This window comes from Microcaecilia unicolor, chromosome 7 (assembly GCF_901765095.1).
Source record: "Microcaecilia unicolor chromosome 7, aMicUni1.1, whole genome shotgun sequence".
Classification (NCBI taxonomy): domain Eukaryota; kingdom Metazoa; phylum Chordata; class Amphibia; order Gymnophiona; family Siphonopidae; genus Microcaecilia; species Microcaecilia unicolor.
The window spans coordinates 254,327,337-254,342,273 of record NC_044037.1 but is presented as its reverse complement, the minus strand read 5'-3'; the positions used below and the strand labels follow the sequence as shown (position 1 = coordinate 254,342,273).

General features: G+C 42.2%; 1 protein-coding gene across 1 annotated transcript in view; it reads left to right on the top strand.

Annotated features, from left to right (window-relative positions):
• The window catches only part of KIF5C (kinesin family member 5C), a 216,527-nt gene that overhangs the window by 141,830 nt on the left and 59,760 nt on the right, over window positions 1-14,937 (top strand). Inside the window, exons 17-19 of the mRNA XM_030210027.1 lie at window positions 5,076-5,193; window positions 9,621-9,697; window positions 13,907-14,016. Coding sequence (XP_030065887.1) covers window positions 5,076-5,193; window positions 9,621-9,697; window positions 13,907-14,016 — 305 coding nt within the window. The remainder of the gene's footprint in view (window positions 1-5,075; window positions 5,194-9,620; window positions 9,698-13,906; window positions 14,017-14,937) is intronic.

Here is a 14,937-nt window from a genome sequence, read left to right as displayed (position 1 = left end):
CTCTGAACATCTCCCTTCTCTGCTCAGATCGCACATATCTTAGCATTTCTACAAGCACGTCTTCAGAAAGGATTGGCTTTGGGTTGTGTAAAAGTTCAGTTTGTGGTTCTGGCCTATTTCAGGGGCTGACTAAAGAATACATCTCGTGCAGCTCACCCAGATACATTCGATTCTTATGAGGAGCAGGCTGCTTGCTGCTTCCCTTTCATATGCCTTGTCTAGAGTGGAACCTTTAATTTAGTCCTTTGGGATTTAAAGAAGCCTTGTTTTCAGCCACTCCAGTAGGTTTCCTTGAAAGATTTTATGCTAAAGACACCATTCTTGGTGGCTGTTATGTCGGCACATAGGGTTTTGGAGCTTCAGGATCTCTATTGTCGGGATCTCTTTCTTCACTTTTCGGAGGCAGGGGTCTGCCTGTGCACAGTTCCTTCCTTTCTTCTGAAAGTGGCAACAGGATTTCATCTCATCCAATTGATGGAGCTTTTGTCCTTTCACAGAGAGGATGAAGAGGCTCAGTATTCTTCCTTGAAGCTTCTCAATGTGTGTAGAGTCCTCATTAAATATGTGGAAGTCACGCATGAGTTTCACAAATCGGACCCGATTTATGGGCTTGGCCTCAAGGCTTCCAAGCCCATAATTGCTAGATGGCTGAAGGAGACTATTGTGTCAGCTTATTTGCTTGTTGGCTTATTCTATGAACTACAGTGAAATCCTGAGCAGAGACTACCTTACTGTCTCCAGCGGATATTTGCAAGATGGCAACGTGGTTGACGCTGTGTACCTTTGCCAAGCAATACAGAGTGGATATTGTGGTGTGCTCAAAAGCTGGTTTGGGGGCTTCAGCCCTCAAAGTGGTGGTGCCAGGATCCCACCTACTCTAGGGATTGCTTTTAAACATCCCACAGGTTCTTTAATACTGGGAAGCTACATAATGAAAAGAGAAATTAGGCCTTACCTGATAATTTTCTTTCCATTAGTGCTTCCCACTATTCTAGAGACCTGCCGAGGTTTCTGAGATGTTTAGTCAGTGCAAAGTAGTGGGTCAAATAATGACGGTCTCCTTACATGCTGTCTCCTGCATATTTTTTTGTTCTCTACAAGTTGTCCAGAGATGAAAGAGGTCCACACATGTTTGCTTGTCTGCTTAGTGTTACGGTAGCGAGTTGTTTAAGGTTGTTGTGCTTATTCTGAGTTTCTTCTTACTGCCTGTCTACACAAATACTGAGGAGCTGGCTTGGATGCCAAGAGAGAGATGTCTCAGCTCAGTTTTCAGTTTTCTATCTACATCTGCTGGTTAATGGACACAACTATCCCACACGTTCTGGTCTAGTGGGAAGGACTAATGGAAAGAACATTTATCAGGTAAGACATAATTTCTCCTTATTGTTCCTCCAGACCATTCTAGATGCGTGGGCATATTCTCTCCTGCCAGCAGGTAAATACTGAGAATTACTGAATTAAGACATTCTGTTCTGCTTGGAAACAGCCAGTATGTTTTTGGTCTCCAGCACGTGAGGGTAACTCTCCTGCGGGTAGGAGAGCTGACACTGCACCGTACTGGGCTGTATATGACATAGACATGTAAATAATGGCACTAAATCTAGGGGTGATGCATACAATAGCAAGGTCCCAGAACTCAGAATCCCTTTTTTTATTCACTGATAAGCTACATGGAGCCAATATAAAAGGATTTATTTACAAAAGAAGTGCAAATTTTTCCCAGTGGTCCTTGGACAGGGTTATTCAGAAGATAGCCATTAAAGACTGATGGTACTAATAGCTCCAGATTGGATGAGTAGACTGTGCTACAGAGATCTCTTAAGACTTTTTGTGGGTTGTCCTCTCCATCTAGTCAGCATAGGGCCTCTGTTAATTCAAGATCCAGTTCTAATACAGGCTGCAGGTCCAATTTGTCTTACAGTGTGGCCACTGAAAGAGTGAGACTACTCAAACAGGTTACTTCACTAAGTTAATAGTGACTTTATTACTTTCCAAGAGATCTTTCACTTCCTTAGCATACATTAAGAGTCTAGAGAATCTTTGAAGCTTAGTGTATGGAGCATCAGGTGACTTTCCTTAAAGCTGTTCTCTTGAATGTTTTGGGGTTTCTTCAGGATGGTTTGATAAGGGGTTAGCTCTTTCTTCCCTTAATGTTCTCTTGGCAGTGGTAGTGTGTTTATAAAGGTTTGGTCCAAGGTTGACCCTTGGGGATGCACCTGGATGTTGTACTTTTTTTTTCCCAGGGAAGTGAAGTTGTTTAGAATGCAGAGACATTCGGTGATGCCTCCTTGGGATTTTTAGTTTTGTCAGCCTTTGTGTGTACCCATTTTGAGCCTATTCAGGATGCTACTGTGAAGGATCTCATGCTGAAAAGTGGGTTTCCTAGCCTCTGTCTGGTGAGGAGGGTTTCCAAATTGCAGGAACTCATCTGTTGAGAGCTGTTTCTAGTGTTTTCTAAGGAGAAAGAGAGGTTTTTTTTGTCCTTTTCCATCTTTTCTTCCTAAGGTAGTTTTGCTATTTCACCTGTATCAGTCTGTCTCTTTACCAGAGTTCTCAGAACCTAATGAGGGAGTAGACCGTCATTATCACAAATTGGATGTGGGACGCATTATCTGTTTATTTCCAATTTACTATACTGCTTTTAACTGACAGAGCAGGACAAAGAAGTGCACAGTCTAATAAGAACTCTGTTTAGAAAGAAACTACAACTATTTGAAAGTAAGGAACTCACTCAAAACAACAGATCAGAGTACAGGATTCCAGCATCCAATGTAGGATCCAGTGGAACTGCAACCACGAAGCTCCCCCCAGATCAGTCCAAATATACCTGGTTGAAAAACCAGGTTTTAATGACCGTCTTAAAACGTTTGATGGAAGTCTCTCTCTGAGTTGTCAGGGGCAGTAAGTTCCAAAGTGCAGGAGCTGTGTTAAAAAAAAAATGGCAACAGTGGCACCAAGAGCTGAGGTGAAAACCTAACCCCGAACAGATAAAACTGGGCCTGACGGGTGTGCACCAGGTGACAGAGAACGTGGCATGGCAGGAAATGCAATATAAATTTATTTTGCGGCTCTACATTTTGCCACACAGGGCTTTTAAAGCGACTCTGAGAACCACAGATGATTGCTCAAAATGTGGTCAAACGGGAGCCTCTCTAGGCCATATGTTTTGGTTTTGCGCTGTGGTACTTCCCTTCTGGATAAAACTGGGGCACCAAATATCCCAAATGTGGAAGGTACAATGGCACCCAACACCGGGTCAACTCTTTGATGTGTATAACATCCGTGGCAAACCACCAGAGGGGCTGAGAGTATTCCTGAAAAGAGCGACCTTGATGGGTAAAAGAACAATTACGCAGTTGTGGCTACAACCAGAGCCGCCTGGAGTGCCACAATGGAGAGGAGCTATGATGCAATGTTGCATGTTGGAAAAGAAGAGAGTGGGAGACCTGGCTTCAAAGAAGGTAGACCAATTCTGTAAAACATGGTCACCGTTCTGGGACACTCTCACGCCAGTTGCGAGAAGCAGAATCTTGAACTCTTAACAGGACCAGTAGGGGAGGGCAGAGGGAGGGAGGGAGTTAGAGAGAGGGGGGAGGATAGGGGGGGGGAGTGGGAATAAAATGAAAATTGTTGATGCTTATTGTGTGATGCTTAACACAAGGTTTATAACATGTATGTTGAAATGTTGAATGATGTATTGTGGTTTTTGAGTCATCAATAAAAAATTGTTTAAGAAAAAAAAAAGTTTCATAATGGGCAGCACATGGAACGTAACGTATGAAGAGGCGTATAAGGTATAATTAAACAGTGTAAATAGGCAGGTATCTCATTCGGTAGGCCTTAAATGTTAAGAAGAGTGGAATCTTAATGAATTTAACCGGCAACCAATGGTTTTTAAGCAAAGGTGTTACATGGGCAAAACAACTAGAGTGGCAAAGAAGTCGCATAGCACAGTTTTGGAGAGTCTGCAATTTCTTCAAAAGAGATTGTGAAATACCAGAATAAATAATATGACAATGATCAAGCCTCGTCATAAAAAGGGCAAGAAGAAGAGAATGGAAAGAGTCGTGATCAAAAAGGTTGCATACGATCCATCACTCACATAGAAGAAGAAATCCTATTTTACACAGAGCTGAGATCTGAGCTGCAAAGGATAATTGGTAATCAAAAATAATTCCAACAAGTAATTTCAGGAAATTAGCTAGACTTTTTGTATGGTGGTGTTAAGGAATTAAAGAAGTGATTGCCTCACTGCACATCTTTGCAGGTAAACCTGTTCCCTCGGTTTTGAAGGCACATTCTACTCCAGGTTGAGTTATCAGAGCATCTATTGTTGCTACCTCAAGAGATTTGTAAGGTGGCCAGTTGGGCTTCATTGCATTTCTTTGTCAGGTAATACAGATTGGATGTAGAAGCCAGGCCAGTGTGTTGTCCTTAAAGAGAAATTCTGCTTTGCTACGACCTGTTCATCTGGAATGGTCTGGGAGGGATGATAAGGAAGGTTAAATTAGGTCTGTCTTGTTTATTTTCTTTCTTTGAGTCCCTCCAGACCTTTCCAGAACCTGCCCATATGTCATTGTATATAATTCTTAGCTCTTTGAAGAAGGTGTACTTGTTTGACTTCTCTCTTCTGTAGTTTCCTCTTAACTCCTTAATAGGGCTCATAAGAATTTCAATATATCTGTTGTTTGGTGTTCTCTAGAAATTTACGGGGGAGTATAGGCATTAGAGACTTAGCCTTCCACTGCTTTAAGAAAATACTAGCTGGGTCCAGGCAGCATGGAATGCTGAATGCAGTGATGTCATAATTCAGTAGTTCTCTATCTCCACCTGCAGGTAGGAGAGCATATACCAATACATCTGGCATGGTCTGGAGGTATCTCAAGGGAAGAAAATTAGCAAGTAAGACTAATTTAACCTTACAAATTATTTTAGCCTCTCTAAATTTTTGATGTCTATATTTTTCTTGGAAAATGAATTTTAGATGGAGAAAAATGTCAATTTCAGATGAAAATTAAACTATGCATTGATGAAGCTTCTAACTTGTGTGTTCTTCTTGTTTATTTGTTTCAAAGCATGAGGCAAAGATTAAATCCCTAACAGACTATATGCAGAATTTAGAGCAGAAGAGAAGGCAGCTGGAAGAGTCTCAGGATGCCCTCAATGAAGAGCTGGCCAAACTCAATGCTCAAGGTACATGTTCAGCTTCATCTCTGAATCTTACGTTCATTTCAGACGTTTGCTAAAGACATATCTGTTTCAGAGTTTTAATAAGAAATGATTGTTGATATATTTTGTTATTTGTATAATACTGTATTTCCTGAATTGTTCAGTCTCTTTTCTTTTGAAACCCACATCAAACTGTGAGGTATTGCGGGCAATAAGAATAAAATGTTATTCACATTTGTTGTTACCATGAGGCTAAAGAAATAATTTATGCTATATAGGAGGCTGTTTTCAGCAACTTTCTGTATGTGCTTGATGTATTTTACCTCTGAAAAATAGTAAATGTAAGACAAGGAGGTGTATGCCTACATTCTGATTAATTGAATCTTTTATTTAAATCACTGATTGCATTAGTAAGCCATCTGCCTAAAATTTTATTCAGTGACTATGTGCAGTCTTATTCACCTAATAGAATAAATGCTAAGAATAGCCCAGTCCAGTGGTTCCCAAACCTGGTCCTGGAGGCACCCCAGCCAGTCAGGTTTTCAGGATATCCACATTGAATATTCATGAGAGATATTTTCATGCAGTGCCTGGGGTGTCTCCAGGATCAGGTTTTGGAACCACTGGCCTAATGGTTTAGTCCTATAACACCTGCCATGTGAGGGCTGTAGATGAATGTTACTTATCTTTAGGTACAACTGAAATTGATGTGAGCCAAATTCAAATAAATAAATAAATCCAAATAAATTTATATCTTTATTTCTCTACTTATCTAGCTATGTAATTGGGAGAATTTCTTCATAAATATAGTGGAGGAATAGCCTAATGGTTAGAGCACCAACTTAACAATTAGAGAAGTCCGGTTCAAATCCCGCAGGTGCTCCTTGAGGTCTTATGCAAGTCACTTAACTCTCCATTGCCTGAGGTACAAACTTACAGACAGATTATCAAAACCCCGTGCTGTTCGAAACAGCGCTCCAAAAATAGCGCTGGAACAGCACGGGGCATTATTATACCTATGATCAGAGATAATTGCATGCAAATTTAAGCATGCAATTATATCTGATCATGGGGTAGAAGTGCGGGAGAATTGTACCTGAGAATGCACTCAGCACAATCCTCCCGCACTTGTTTGACAGGTCTGGGCTGTCAAAAGCCCAAATCTGTCAAACACAGGGGCTGGAGGTCCATGGGACCACCAGGCCCCAACTACCTGTGCCCCGAGCAACGGGGGCTGGAGGTCCAGCGGACCTCCGGTCCCCCTGACGATCTCCCCCCTCCCCGAGGTTCAGGGAGGGCTGGAGATCCAGTGGGTTTCCAGCCCCCCCCAGTCCCACTGCAAGGGGTCCCGGTGGTCCAGTTCCCCCTACCCCCCCTACCTTGTGGGTTGGAGGAGGAAAGGTAGCCTGCCTCCCTCCTCTTCCTGTGCTGCCATTTTGTTTCACACGCTCGAGGGCTCTGATCATGGGGCGTTAGTGCCATACTAGCGCCGGCGTTTGCTAACAGCCTCTAGTGCCGGCATTTGCTTCTGATCATCCCCCTGTTAGACAGTAAGCCCTCCAGGAAAAGGGAAATACCTAGTGTACCTGAGTGTAACTCACCTTGAGCTACCACTAGAAAAGGTGTGATCTAAATCCAAATAAAATAAATCCCCAATAAATAAACATATTCTATACCCTTTCATTGCTTTGTTCTCTCTGTTGGCTCAAGAAGTAACCTAACGGTTTGACCAGTAGGCTGAGAACCAGCTGGTGTTCAAAGTCCACTGTCACTTCTTGTAAGCTTGGGCGAGTCATTTACGACTTCTTTTACTAAACTGTGGTAAGTGCTAGATTACACTTGTCACAGCTTAAAAGAGTTTACGACGGGATGCGCTGAGTCATCTTGAGAGGTAAAAGACCAATATGCATGTGCAAACTATGCGTCTGGAGGTGGAGAGTGGGCGTGACACTGCAAATCGGCGCAGCCAAATTACCATGTGCTAACTGATAATCACAGGATTAGAGTGGAGGAGTGGCCTAGGGTTAGGGTGTTGGACTTTGGTCCTGAGGAACTGAGTTCGATTCCCGGCATAGGCAGCTCCTTGTGACTCTGGGCAAGTCACTTAACCCTCCATTGCCTGCCGCATTGAGCCTGTCATGAGTGGGAAAGCGCGGGGTACAAATGTAACATAAATAAATAAATAAATACTCCCTACAAAATAGGTGGCAGTAAGGGCTCAGCGCTAATTGTTCACGTGCTAATGACAGCATTAGCACATGCAATCAAATTGACTCTACGCAAGAAAATAATTTCAATATCTACTTAGTGGAAGTTTCACTGTAGTTTGCACTTATTCTTAGAATTTCTGGAGGAAAGCCTCTGTTTGTCCCCGGTCACTATTGTAATGTCATGTGACTCTCAGGGACTAAATTCTTCACTGGCTCAAAACCTCCACTGTGTTAATTCAATTTTTAATATTTTTTTAGTGCATTTTTAACTTTGAGTAACAATTTCAAATATTATTCAGCAAGTAGCACTTATCTTTTATTTTTCATCTCTGTTTTCCGATGGGGTCCCATTTCGCTGCACCAGCTTTATCAAGGCGAACCAATGTGCTAATGCACGCTTGCTTGAATTATTTAACTTTTATCTGTGAAAAAGATGACAACACATAAGTCTGGCTAGCTACTGCTCACTGTATGTGTTGTAAAACTATGTGGCATAGAATTTCTTCAACAAGATCTTGCATGCAACGTCTCATAAGATATATTGTAAAAACGTACTTGTTCAGACGCAGCCTGTTTTCTCTTCGCTGTCACTAAAACCTAGTTGAAAATGGTGGCCATTTAAGTGAACGCTCATTAATTCTGGGCGGCAGCTATTGGTTGAAAATTTTAAAGGGATATGCTGTTCAGACCCGTTAAAGGGGTATGGTACCGAGTTCAAAAGAACGGGGATGAACAGCGTATCCCTTTAAAATTTTCACCTTGGGGGTCAGCACTCAAGAAAGATCTAGGTGATGTTGTAGATAATTCACTGAAATCTTCTGCTCAGTGTGCAGCAGCGACCCAAAAAGCAAACAGGATGCTAGTAAAGGGGATGGAACGCCTCTCATATGAGGAAAGGCTAAAGAGGTTAGGGAGATATTGAGGTCTACAAAATCCTGAGTGTGTAGAACAAGTAGAAGTAAATCAATTTTTTACTCGTTCCAAAAGTACAAAGACTAGGGGACACAAGTTACATAGAAATTCTTTAAAAACAAATAGGAGAAAATATTTCTTCACTCAATGAATAGTTAAGCTCTGAAACTCTTTGCCAGAGGATGTGGTAACAGCGGTTAGTGTATCTGGGTTTTAAAAAATTTTGGACTAGTTCCTGGAGGAAAAGTCAATAGTTTGCTATTGAGACAGACATGAGGAAGCAACTGCTTGCCCCAGGATTTGTAGCATGGAATGTTCCTACTGATTTGGGCTTCTGTGGGTTTTTGTGACCTGGTTTGGCCACTTTTTGGAAAACAGGATACTGGGCTAGATGGACCATTGATGTGACCCAGTATGGCTACTGTTATGTTCTTTTATGTATGAGACGTAAGATGCCTGCAATGCTCAACTGAACCAGGAGCCAAATTACTCAGAACCAGAGGCTGAAAAGTGTGTCCATCCACCAGCTGGAGATAGAAAATACTGAATTCCAAGAAAGAGATGTCTCAGCTCAGTTTTTCAGTTCTCTATTTCCACCTGCTGGTTGATGGATACAACAATCCCACAGGTTCTGGACTAATTGAAAGAAAATTGTCAGGTAAGATCTAATTTCTCCTTAAAGGCAACCTTTTGCTTGTGAGATATTTTTAGCAAGGAAATTGGAATAGTTTAGTGCATCTTGAGTTACTCAATGATGTCACTAGACCCAAGCCAGTTTTACTGCCACTGCTTTTATTTTGTGTAGCAGTTATTCTCGGGGGGACAAGCAGAATAGGTAGTCCTCCTAACTATGTGATTTCCAGTGGGAGATCAAGCTTGTTCGGCTTTCTTGCTCAAAGAATCATAGTGTTCTGGTGGTGTCATCATGCAGTGCCACCTCAATTCTTTGTCTTCTGCAGAGTTCAGTGGTTATATTTTTCCATGAAATATTTAGGAACTGTTTTCTTGCTGAAACTTATCTCTTTGCTTTAGAAACACCTTGGTTTCATCCTTTATTGCCCTTAGAAAAGCCCTAGTTAGGTTTTTCTTTTTCTATTGTGACTGTGTGCTTCATTAGCATAATATTCTGGCATCAGTAGCCTTCTGGGAAATGTATTTTCTTTCAGGTTTGCACCAAAGACTATTAAACTTATTCTTCTTACCAGTGTCCTCATGTTACTTTTGTAGCACCAGCATCTGTATGTTTATTTTTCAGAAGAAAAGATATTCCAAGTTTAAAAAAAAATGTATTGAATGGATAAATGGAATTTTCTTTTTGTCTATGAACAGAAAAAATGCATGAAGTCTCATTTAAAGATAAAGAAAAAGAACATTTGACTCTACTCCAGGATGCAGAGGAAATGAAGGTAATATCATACAATTATAGATCTTAATGGATAGTATAGGCCGGTGATTTGCAAACCTGTCCTTGGGGAACCCCAGCCAGCAGGTTTTCAGAATATCCACAATGAATATTCATAAAATCGCTTTGCATACACTACATCCTTGATATGCACATTTATCTTATGCATGCATATTGTGGCTATCCTGGAAACCTGAATGGCTGGGGTTCCTTCAGGACAGATTTTGGAACCCCTGATATAGGTAAAAGGTTTGAAAATATATTTAAAACTTTGTGATGAACACTTTGTATATATTGTAATTTAGTGAACCCCATTGTTCTGTTAACTGTCTTAAGTTACTACAGCTTAGTAAAAGGACCCCTAAATTTTGCCACTCTGATTTTCAGCTTAGGGTTGAGGCCTCTGTTTCACATGATGATTTTGTATCCATAAATCTTTGTCAAGTTGGTAATTTCCTCTAGTAGAAATGAGACTGAGGTTTAATTTTAATTAAAAAACAAACAAACCTCATTCTGCCTTTTTGAATTTAAAGCTTGAACAAAGCAGATAATTTACAAGAGAAAATTAATCACAGCACAAAGCAGAAATAATCATGTAACAGTATGCATAAACATGGTGGCACAACTTTGAAGTGGTATAGACTTTACCAGATAAAACAAAGTATAAAATACTAGGGGTCAGCTGGCAGAACTTGTAGCTAAATTGAAGTTTTTCACGCAGGCATAAATATTAGTGTGTAAAGTATACATATAATTTGTGACTCTACCCATGCTTTGCCTAAACTCGGCCCCAGAACATGCTTACTCATGGGCTGTTTTAAAGTATGCGCCGCCTTGACACAATGCATGATCCTGGGGTAATTTTTAAAAAGGCATTTATGTGCAAAAGATGCTTTATAAAATTACCCCCCATAATGATATTTTCTTGTCTGTCGCCAGTTCCCAGTGGCGCCTTTCTGTCATAGTCTGTCCAGATTTGTAGCAGGATGTCAAAATGTGCCTGCCTTACAGTAACAGGAGGGACATTCCAGGTCCTTGTCTCCATAGGCGCCGACTCCGTGGGTGCTGTGGGTGCTCAAGCACCCCCAATAGTCACCCACCGGAAGTTCCCTGCAGGGCGTCCCCCTTCCCTCCGAAATTTAAGTCACTCATCTTACCTCCGAGTTCCAGGCCCCCCTCTCACCCTCCCAGTTCCAAACCCCCTTCTCCACCACCCTCCCTCCCAGTTCCAGGCCCCCTCCCCCTCCCTCCCAGTTCCAGGGTGGCCCCCCCATCTTCCTCCCTCCTTCTGAATTTAAAAGTCACTCATCTTACCTCCTCGTCGGAGGACTTACATCTACAGCAGCAGCAGCAGCCCAGGAAAAAGCATGCAGGCAGGAGACTCAGAGCTGTTCGTTTGGTCTCTCTGAGCTCTGGCCCCGCCCTCATTTCCTGTTTTATGCAAGGGCGGGACCAGAGCTCAGAGAGACCAAACGGAACAGCTCTGAGTCTCCTGCCTGCACGCTTTTTCCTGGGCTGCTGCTGCTGCAGATGTAACTCCTCCAACCAGGAGGTAAGATGAGTGACTTTTAAATTCAGAAGGAGGGAGGGAGATGGGGGGGCCACCCTGGAACTGGGAGGGAGGGGGAGGGGGCCTGGAACTGGGAGGGAGGGTGGTGGAGAAGGGGGTTTGGAACTGGGAGGGTGAGAGGGGGGCCTGGAACTCGGAGGCAGGGAGGGAGGCCTGGAACTCGGAGGCGGCAAGGGAATGCACCACTTGTAAAAAAAAAAAAAAAATTCAGCACCCCCAATCATTTTGAAAAGAGAGAGTGCCACTCAGAGCACTAAGGGGGATGAGGTAGTCTGGAAAACACCAGTAATAGGTGTTCTTTATAATTGCAGGGGAATAAAAAGATGTATAGGGAGGTGCTCAGTGCCTCTCTTTTGTGAGAGTCCACAGTAAAGATGTAGGAGGAGCCAAGAGTAGGGTCTGTTTCCCTTAAGCATGGAGGATGGAAATAAGGGTTGTAAGCTTGAGTATTAGCCGATATACAACTGAGGAAACAAGGAGAAGATCAGGATGGAGGATCCAAACTGCGCAAGGAAATCTGCTTCTAGTTCCAGATCCCCCCCCCCCCCCCCCCCCAGAGAGAAGGGATTGGAACCAGAAGCATAGCCAGGTTTTGTCATTAGGGAGAGCTAACCTTTTGTAAAATAGACGCCAGTCACACAAAGAAGAGACTTTGCCTGGTGTAGACTGCACAGGCAAAAAGGAGCTGTAGGGGAGATCTGGGTATCTATCGATGCGTATACTAAAATATTGAGAAACCGAGGAGGACAGGTTCTCTCCAGAGTCTCAGTCAAGTGAGAAGCACTTACAAAGGAGCAGAAAGACAGAAGATGCCAAAACTCATCTACAGAAGGAGAGATGATTGTGAAAGATACTGAAGACAGAATGATGGCGAAGTAGACTAAGGGACTTTTTAATACTAGGAACAAGTTTGATACTTTTTGCCATCACTTTTCTTTATTTTTGTTGGCTTTGTTTTACTGTTTGTTTGGTTTTTGTCCTGTTCATGTGCAACTTTATTCACAACAAATGAGAATTTTTATACAAATTCTTACCAGCCTCCCCTGGGGTTCTTCCCAGTGTGGGCTGTGTGTGCTTGTTCAGAGATTGAGCCAACCTCCAGGGACCCTTTGCCGTCATTCTATATGCATGGGAAGAGACTAGGGAAAGAACCTGAAACATTTTGGCTATAGGCACCAAATTATGTGCACCTGCCTCTGGGGTCACCCTCAGCCTTGCCAATTAAAGGGATCAGCTACAGATCTTACAGATAAAGAGGTTCCATTACCCTAGTGAAAAGCAAGAGATAGAAGACGTTCCCTACTCTTTCCCAGGAACATCAAGTTCTTCTGTTTCATTTATTTGTATTGCTTTTTGGCTTTGAGCCTTGGTCCAGCATATGAAATGTAGAAATCTATCTAAAATGGGGCTTCACATGTTAAACCCAAATATCAGTGAGCCACAAAGAAAACAGAATGTAGAAATCAGAATTAATACATTCAGGTTCAGGCATGCACAATTCCAGCATCTTTTTCTCAAATGCATGTGCAGGAGTGCACATGTAATTACATGCATGTGCAGAAGGAACATTCATTTTACAAGGGTACATGTTGGAAAAACTGAACTGAGGAAATTTGCAACTTACATATGTAAGTGTCGACACACGTGTCAGCACTTACACATGTATGCATGCTGTTTTGTGCTCAGTCCCCTCAATATTCAGCTGATGGTAGGTACTGCGGTTAGCTGCCGCCAACAGCACTGACCCCAGAAATGCAATGTCAGCTGTATCCTCAAGAACTGAGGTTACCCACCCCTGCCCTAGACTTAAGTACAAGTACATAGGTTAAGTTCAGTTCTTACAACAATCATCCCCTACAGGTAAGTTTGGCTGCCTCAACTTCTGGCACAGCGGCCATCCACTACTAAAGGAAATGACTCAGTTTCATACATTTGTATACATGTCATTCACTAACAAGCCACCATCTTTATTTTCAATTTGGAGAGAGAAATAAGCAATGGATTAAGGGGAAGAACTCTCTTAATCCCTCCTGTTACAGGTTGGCCCAAATGAACAGTTTTTACAAACTACATGTGGAGCAGCTGTAAATCTCCACATTGAAATATTGGGTCATACATGTTAATTCCCTTTAAGAAATGAGGAATGTCTGCAGGCTTTTCACCTGCTCAAACCATGCCACTTAGTATTTATTTGGTGAGATTTTACACATGAAAATACTGGCTTTCAGAAATCAGGTTTTACACTAATATTTTATAAGGCAAAGTAAGCACCTACTTTTTGTTTTAAAATAGCACATAAGTAGGCATCTTCTTACCCTCTTATCCTAGGTACCCTCTTATACAATTACCCTCCACAAGTTTTTTTACTTCCTATACTGGTCAAAAAATCAATACTATTGACGTATGCATTAAGTGAGCCCAATGAAACTGTGTAGTTTGTCTTCTTTTCTACATAAGTAGAGCTGAAAATTGTATTTCTCGAATGTAAACTGCTTTGATATGTGCAACAGCAAGAGGTGGTGTATCTAGTGTAAACAAACTAAACTAAAAGAACTGGTTTTATCTTGGTAGTAAGGACAATGCAGTCTGTAGAGCAGGTCTAACTCATAACCTTCCTCCCTCCATTGACGGATTAAACTTTAGAAAACTCTGGAGCAGCAGATGGAGAACCACAGGGAGGTCCACCAGAAGCAGCTGTCCCGACTGCGCGATGAGATAGAGGAGAAGCAGAAGACTATTGACGAACTCAAAGAGTAAGTTCCTTTCCTTAAGTTTTACTAACCTAGAGGAAGAAATTTGCTTCTCGAAATAAGACCAAGATTTTTATACTTTATATAAAAAAAAAATAAAGGAGAGCATTTTCTTAGGAATTAAGACTGTGTTTATGATATAAATCTTGTAATGATAATCAGGTCAATTTTTAGCAATGGCAGTCACTGTATTTTTTTTAAATGCCAGCTATAGCATTTAAAATATAGATATTTGTGTGCAACTATTTAAATTTATATGTCTAAAATACTAGCACTTGCGTGCCCACATACCAGCAAAAATATATTTATTAGGATGTGTTTACTGCTCAGGCAATGTACAGAAATAATAATCAAACACAAGCAATAGACAATTACAACAGTAAAATATTCAAATAACAATACAAAGTATGGCTATAGCAGATTTAGGGAGAGTACAGGAGAAAAGCAGTGAAAATCAGAGGGAGGAGGAGTATACCGGTGGGCATAAAGGGAGAGAAGAGTAGAAACAGACATAGTTGGAAAGAGGAAAGGATGCTGGAAATCAGGAAGGGTTAGAGTATCGGTGGAACTTGAGGACTGATGCACCTTGTTGATGCAGGTGAGAGAAGCAATTGGTAGATGTCTTTAGCTGCACTGGCAATACCTGTTATGAAAGGAGGCTGGGAGGGCAATATGTTACAGGTTCCATGATAGGAGGTCAGATCAGGGCCGCCGAGAGGGGGGACAAACTTCCCTGGGCCCGGGGTCTCTCTCCTTCTCCTGCTCCCAAGCCGCCGGCACTGTAGTCCACGGTCTCACCTGCCTGCCCTCGGCTCCGTCGACAGCCCCCCTCCGTCCGCCAAAGGGCCCCCTGCATTCAAATCGGCAGCGCCTCGCCTCTGTGTGAAAGTGGCGGATCGCCTCCCTTCAGGCCTTCCTTCACTG